Source organism: Halyomorpha halys, unplaced genomic scaffold (assembly GCF_000696795.3).
Source record: "Halyomorpha halys isolate HHAL.00 unplaced genomic scaffold, Hhal_1.1 Scaffold2068.1, whole genome shotgun sequence".
In the NCBI taxonomy this organism is placed as follows: domain Eukaryota; kingdom Metazoa; phylum Arthropoda; class Insecta; order Hemiptera; family Pentatomidae; genus Halyomorpha; species Halyomorpha halys.
In genome coordinates, this window is record NW_027111167.1 from 144,805 (window position 1) to 153,062 (window position 8,258).

Here is an 8,258-nt window from a genome sequence, read left to right on the forward strand (position 1 = left end):
GCTCATTAAATTAGTATATTCCTACTATTTGAGTTTTTCTTGACCGCGCCCGGACCATATTCCTTTCATCTTCACACACGGTCAATCAATAATCTTCCATTAAAATATTAAATTTGAAACTTCCTACATAAATGTACATTCAATAATATTCATTTAAAACAAAAATAAGTCAACATCGGTTACTAAATAAAATTATTTTTCCTAAATAACATTGTACCTAAATTGTGTTTATATTCTCATTCATAAATACAAACCTTTTCAATACATTCCAACAAACCAAAACTGCCCTTAGCATTAACATTTTGATGGAAGAATCCATAAAACATTATTAATTTGGACGGATGAGTTCTCAGTCCTTTGCCAAATTAAAATTTCATTACTCCATTTTGAAGGGTTTGTCATTAGTTCTGGTCCACTGTGATCATTATTTTGTCCACAGTCCCCCAAATTGAATATTTAATTAAAAACAATTGGAAGAGTTTGTTTAAACTCAGAGAAAAACATGACTTTTCAGAAAATTATCCCTTTTCTATATGACAAGAAAGACATGTTTTCAAATATAATTAATTTTATTCTAAAATTATGAAGATCTGTTCCAATTTATTTTTAGGTTATGTATTTTTAAACTATTAATTTATATTTTCATATGAATTTAGGTTTCTGAAGAACATGGATGTGAAGAACAAGTATTTCCTTTAGCTGTGAATTTTTTGGATAGATTCCTTGCTGTGTGCCCAATTAAGCCTAATCAACTACAACTTTCTGCAACTGTAAGCCTCCTTCTTGCCTCAAAAGTTAGAATGTGTACACCTCTTTCTGTTCATATGTTGTCTATGTTCACTGATCGTAGCATTACTCCAAAACAGATAAAGGTATTATAATTATTACTTAAATATTCTTATACTATTCTGAATTTAAAAATATATAGGTAATTTATTTTAAATCTAAATAAAAAAATAATCACATAATTAATATATATTTGTACAAAGACGCTTAAGTATATATATATATGTCTGTGTGTGTTACTCTATTCCCTTTTCAGTTTTAAATTAGTAATGACCTCAATTCCATTTTTAATTATTGCTGCATTAACTGTAGTCATGTATCCAAGATGTGGAATACTTTTTTTAAAAAATGTATTACAAGTTGATAGCATAAACATATGTAACAAAATATAAACAGATTTTGCAGAGAAGAGCAAATTGTTTCCATTTTGGTATATAACTTTAGCAAGACAACCTAAATTCTGCATACAGAATGATAATCAAATAAGGGATAGTAGAAATAACTCACTTTCCTTTGTATTGACACCAATATATGTCATATTAATTACTGTATATACAAAAAGAGGGAGAGAGCTGCAATTTTAATGCAAATTTCTTTTTGTTTTAAACTTTGATTTAATTATTTATTTAGTTACTTCATTGTGATAATTTAAACTAGCAAAGTATCTACATTGTTATTCATAAAAACTAGTCCAAGGTCAGTATTCATGCACAATTCAACAGTTGTCATGGGACACTTAAAAATGGCTGATTCATTTTGTGCAATTTGGATGTTATGGCTGTCATCTAATTTTACTTATGCATGGGACTAATGAACATATTAAGTATTATCATCACTTCCATTGAGTTTTAGCTTTCTGCAAAAGGCCACTCAACTACCATATCTTACAATATATCCCATGCCTGATACATTTTATTTTCATTACTACTACTAAATAAGACAATAGTAGGGGTATTCATGATCTTTGGTTTAACATGTTAAAGCGTGTTAAATGGAAAAACTCATCTTAAATCGAAAAAAATTGCCTTCTTTTACCGTGGTAAAACGAAATAACATTTAACATGGCTGAGAGTCTGTTACTTGGTCTGTTAAATGGAGAATGACGTCACACAATAGACCAGTTGAGATCGCCGCCATTTTTGTTGTGACAGCTCAGTTCTTTCGTGTGTTTGTGGTATTCATATCCCTGTTATTAAACCAGAATGGATAATTTTAATGATATATTTGAGAAAAAAAAAACAATGTAATTTCATTCTACTATCTGAAAATTTGTAAACGCTCGCCAGATAAAAATCTCACTATATGAACCATGTAATTATTCTTAGGGGACATATGTCCCAGAATAAAGTTATTTTTTGATTTCATTTTATAAGCTAAACTTTCACACAAATTCCACTTTTCACTCACTCTAGTCATGTTGTAATTAATTACTTAAATCAAAACTGAAGTAAACAATAACATGAGGGTCTGGAAGGAAGGTTATAAACATAAAGGCTTATACAACAAGTTGCTGAGAAAATCCGCTAGGGGCTCTTGTGCATTTAACGTTTAACATGACTTCAAATAGGGCTGCTCACAATCTTATAGTTATAAGATTTAACATGGTAAAACATTTAACATTTAACACAACATCATGAATACCCCTATTATAAACTTTGTGTGATTTTGGTACATAAAGCACCAGAGTTCAGCACTTAAACATTGATCTGAGGTCTATAATGGCATATAAGTCATGTATCTATATGAAACATCAAAGGGGGATCTCAATGTTAAGACTATTCTTATACTGCATACTAATTGTTTTATGATTGCCTATTTTAAGAATATAGAATAAATGTGGTAATTATGTCCTATCCAGCAGCAATTCAACAGTACTGTAATATGTAAATAAAATACCCAACTAATGAGTTGTAAAACAGATTAACCAGTTGTGACTGGTATGGGTAAATGTCTATTCATGAAAAGCTGCCAGAAAGAGTAGGAACACTGACTTAAAATGAATAAAATTGCACTTAACTATTTTTTTCTGTTATTTTTTTTATCTCTTCCTGCTTGGACATTTCTGACATACAGAGGGAGGGAATAGGTTATCTAGGTATAACCAACCTGTGGTATGAGGGTCTAATATAACCATGGTGGGAGATTGAAGTTTTTATTCTATGAGACTGCCAGAAAATAAAAGTCACCCCCTCCTCCAGGCCCGATTTGAACCAGCACCCCTCCAGTTATGAGATTGCTAAAGGCGACACGTCAGCTCTGTTGAATACCAATGGCCCTGCACTTAGCTATTATAAATCGTCATTAAAAAACTAATATAACAGATAAATTAATTAAATCTACAAAAAATTAATTTTATAGAAAATTAATCTCCCCTTTGCATACAAACATTAATTGAAATTTCAAACATCCTCCATGACACATTGTTTGGTAATAGTTAGAATTTCTACAAATTATTGGATCTTTATCGGAGGTTGAAATTCAAAAGAAAAAAAAAATAGTTTTGAATTAAAAATAAACATTAAGTAACAAACAGAAAATTCAGAGCAGCAAATACCCAAATTCCTTCTCATTTATTTTAGACTAATATTAAACAATATTTAAAAAAAAAAAAAAAAAAAAAAAAAAGGAAAGAGAAAAAGATTTTTAAAATTTCAAACTTGAAAATACTTAAATGGGAAAAAATTCTCAGAAATAGCACAAATAATGAAATTATAAAGATATGATAAAATAAATAACAGAAAAAATTGAGGAAATTTCATCTAAAATTAAATATGACAGTTAATATCACTTAGCATTAACTATGACTATTATTTTTATAATCTTAGTAATGCATTAAAATGTAGAAAAGAAATTATAATTTAAAAATAATATTAATGAAGAATATCATCAATAATTTTTACAAGGTATTTGGTCAGAAATCTGGAAACAGAAGTAGTACTGCACATCATTTTGCCATTTAACTTGTGTATAATGGTAAATCACAAGACTTGGTGTTGGTTGGGACCCCCACAAATCCAAATGGGCCCCACCGGGGAATAAACTTGTATTTTTAACCTTAACCATTCTTTTCCGGTAGGTTCTGCACTATACCTTTTTTAAAGAGGTGAGGTCGCCTATCCCCCACACTCAGCCCTCCTTTATCCAGGCTAGGGAATGGGTGTGGTTCACCTAACATCACTAGGGGTGGCGACACTACATCCTCTTTTAGTGGCGGAGTTAATTTTTGCGAGTACAATGTCGACTTACTCTATCTCTTTATTGAATTCCAACAAGCTTGTAATAGTGTGGACAGAGGAAAATTACAAAAGGTATTGCAATCACTGGGTATACCTAGCAAGTTAATAAGATTACAAAGATGACCCTGGAAAGGACTAGTTGTAAGGTGAAAACTCGAGTGGGCATCTCAAGTAGCTATAGGGTTAACAGTGGCTTAAGACAAGGAGACTCATTATCACCAATACTGTTCAACCTCGCCCTAGAAGTTACCTTTAGAAAAATAAGGACAAACAAGGGTGGCACCATTTACAATAGGCTCACACAACACATGGTTTATGGGGATAATGTAGTCATCACAAGTAGAACCAAAACAGCACTGGCCGGTGCTGTAGAAGAATTCAAGAGAGCAGCACAAGATTTAGGACTTAATACAAATTGTGAAAAGACCAAATAAAGAAAACCTATAGACAGACTGGGGAGAGAAGAGATTATTGTGGATGTGGTGGAAAACACGTTTCAGAGCTGCAAGTATCTGGGAGGAGTTGTGACTGAGAATAATAATTTAGAAGTCGAAATTAAGGGCAGAATGGCAGCAGGAACCAGATGTTTCTATGCCCTGCAAAAAGCTCTCCGATACAAAATCCTTCCCAAGAAAGCAAAGCTTTTGTTATAGAAAACAATAATTAGGCCAGTAGTAATGTATGGCAGTGAGACTTGAACTCTAACCAAGGAAAACATAAGAGCTCTACTGGTTTGGAAGAGAAGAGTCCTGAGAAAGAACTTAAGCTTAAGGCCATTAAAGAAGAGCACAGGAGGAGAATCAGGAGCAATGTCGAACTAATAGAATTGTGTGGAGAGCCTGATATCCTCTATGCTATTAAGAAGGGCAGGTTGCGATGGTTAGGACATGTGGAAAGGATGTAGCCCTTAGACTGGCTGAAAGGATGCTAAATGGTATACTAGAAGGAAAAAGGAAAAGGGGGAGACCCAGGCATCGGTCGTTTGATGATTTAAGAAAGATGGGAATTGGAAATTAGAGGAGTCTCACTGGAGACTGCAAAGCATGGGGAAGAATGGTGGTAGAGGCCCAGGTCCTGCAAAGAATGTAACGCCCGACAAGTGAGTGAGTGAGTGAATAATGGTAAATTTAGATCAATAAATGTGGTCAAATTACATTCCCTGCAATGTGTATGTATTTACATTCAATAATCAGGAAATGCACAAAGTTACATGTACTTAAGTGAAATATACTAAAACTAAAGGCTAAGGGATTTATCTGTTCATCTAATTTTCTATACCTACTGGAATTTCATGTTATAAATCAACTACAATATGTTTATGAACATTTCTTTATTTTTCAGGATTGGGAATTACTCTTTTTATCCAAGTTGCAGTGGGAAGTTTGTGGTGTTACTGGTTTTGATTTTATTGATCATATATTGGAAGGGGCTAATTTAGTAGGAACTTGCAATATGCTGAGACCACATTCTATCACACTTTTAGCACTAGCATACACAGGTATGTTACTTTCAGTATAAAATTTTGTTTGGTATAACTACATTTAAAAATATATATTAAGAGATAGATATCTTCAAATAATTATGAAAAACTAAACATTCTTACTCTGTTACCATAGAACTATTAAGCAAAGACTTGATCGTCATACAAGTATGCTCTACATAATTTAAAATATAACACTAAAAATCATTACTTATATAAAATTTTGAAGTTAGTGCATTATTGGAATTAAAATTTCTCTTAAAAAGTACAAAAGGTATCAAATAATAAAACATTTTTTAAAATGAATTATATATAAGTATATACTCATAGTTTTGAATGAATGAAACATAATTACAAAAACAAAAACCTTACAAGAGCACCTTACAATTTACTATATATCTGTCACAGAAAAATGAAAAAAAAATTCAGTTCTATTAATAGCAATCCTTGTGTATATATTTGTAATCCTGAATGATCTGTTGATTAAAAATAATTAATGAACATTTGGTTAGCGCACACTTATGCATGAATTCAAATATATATTTCAGATTACATAAATTACTGGTTTTCTTTTATACTGTTCAACTTTGCCGTTTTACCCATGTAACAGAAGTAGATGACAAAACGAGTTTGGCAAAACTATAAAACTAAAAGAAAGGATTTATTTATTTATATATTATATTTATTTATTTATTAATCGAGTGAAAAATTAAGGATGAATCTGTTTATTAAAACACTCTTTATTTTAGTGAAATTAGCAATTATATTTTTTTTAAAAAGTGAAATTGCTGAATATTTAAATTAAATTTACACAGTTCAGACTAATGTTGTAAACACAGCAAATATTACTGAATTATAAATCACACTGGATTCAGTCGTTTTTTTTTAATTAAGTGCAAAGAACTCCATCAATTTAGAATGTTACTAGTTTCACATCATTCTAAATACATTTATTGTCTTCTTTTTTTTCAGAATATATTTAATAATAATAAAGACTACTGAAATATTTTATTTAATAAGTTATTTATTTCCATGATTTATTTATTTATTCTGACTCAATATTTGGAAAATTATTAACCTTTAGACAGACTTTTCTATAAATGTTTTTAATATAAAACACTCGCTCCTTTTTATTTTTAAAAATCATATTTCCTCAAAATTAGCAACATAATATGAATTATTTATTAATAATACTATAAAAGTTATTAATAAGTTTTACTTTGTTCTTTTAACAATAGTTACTTATTTTGTAATATTTTTTTCTATAGAATCTGATGTAGCATGCATTCGAGGTTCTGTTTTGGCTTGTGCAGCATTGGTATCAGCAGCAAGAGGTCTTAGAATGAAACCAGATATATTAAATGATGTTTGCACCTTGATTAAATGTGATCCTCATGATGTAGAATCAATAGTGGTACGTATTGAAGTAATCCTAGCTGAATGTGCAGTTCATCAGACATATTCAGATTCAAATTCTCTCTGTTTATAAATAATGAAAGTTGTTGTCTCCTGTTTTGTTATATATTGCTTTTATTCAATGCATTCCAAATGTTACAAATATGTGTGATAATTGTTTTAGTATTAATATCTTAAATAAAGTAAATTACTTCATAGCTTTTGTCATAACACAACACTTATTCACACACCTTGAAATTGAGTCTTTTTCATTATTATTGTGTGGAAGCAATATTTATTTTAGTTGTTGCCAAACTTTTGTAGATAATGAATTGTAGTTGTATAATAATATCCAGTTATTACTTTTATACCTTGTTCCTACAGCAGAGTACCAAGAGAAAATAATATTCAATATTTTTGCTGCAAAAATATTATAGAACAATTAAAATAATAAATAAATATAAAAAGGTGAAATTGCTCATTAGTTTTAAAAAATCATTGGTTTACCCAATTATAAAAATTTAAATTTTAAAGAAATATTTGGAATTATATTTTTGGCAACAAATATTTTTAATTTTTTTTTTTTTTATAATTTTAACAGTATATTATTTCCCACCTTTTATATGATTCAGAAATACTATTATGTCAATGAATGTATTATGTCAACCAATGACAATCACAAGAATCTATTAATTATTTTCAGATTAACAACTCATTAAATAAATATATAATGATATATTCAAATTAAATCAAATAAACTTAATAAATTGAAAACCTCCATACATTTTTATAAATTTTCACAGATCTTAAAACACCATTGTTAAATCAATCAGTTTAATTATAAGGAATAAATGTAAATGTAGCGTAAGATGGTATTTAAAAATGATCTCATTTATTATAATAAATACCTTCATATATGTATATATTTATAATGTTAACCGCCATTTGGGAAATGGTCACTGGATTTGTAAGAGAAACTAATTGATCTCTTTGTGCTGTAAATGTAAAGTTCGTGTGTAAGCAAATAATGTTACTATGATTGGATAACATATTTTTTAATATTACAAAATGTATTTTTTTTTTTTTGTAATCTTGTTTCTATCCAGCTGTAACATAATTAAACTTTGTTTCAATAAGTGTGTAACACTTATGACTTGTTTAGTATTGACTTTGTAATTATTAATAAAAAGCTTTAATACCAGAAACGTTTTTAATTTATCTAAGGACTTAAAAAATGATAATCATGTTATTTCATTATGTTCTATTTATTAGTGTTGATAAGTTATCCATAGCTCAATTATGTTGGGAGTAATCTTGTTTTGGCTATACAGGATTTGGGGATAAATCTTGATGGTCATTGA

General features: G+C 29.5%; 1 protein-coding gene across 1 annotated transcript in view; it reads left to right on the forward strand.

Annotated features, from left to right (window-relative positions):
- Nucleotides 1–7,970, forward strand: part of LOC106691080 (G1/S-specific cyclin-D3) — a 27,485-nt gene extending 19,515 nt beyond the window's left edge. The window contains exons 3-5 of the mRNA XM_014436732.2: nucleotides 657–872; nucleotides 5,364–5,520; nucleotides 6,771–7,970. Of these exons, the coding sequence (XP_014292218.1) occupies nucleotides 657–872; nucleotides 5,364–5,520; nucleotides 6,771–6,991 (594 nt within the window). The 3' untranslated portion in view covers nucleotides 6,992–7,970. The remainder of the gene's footprint in view (nucleotides 1–656; nucleotides 873–5,363; nucleotides 5,521–6,770) is intronic.
- Nucleotides 7,971–8,258: the final 288 nt, after the last annotated feature.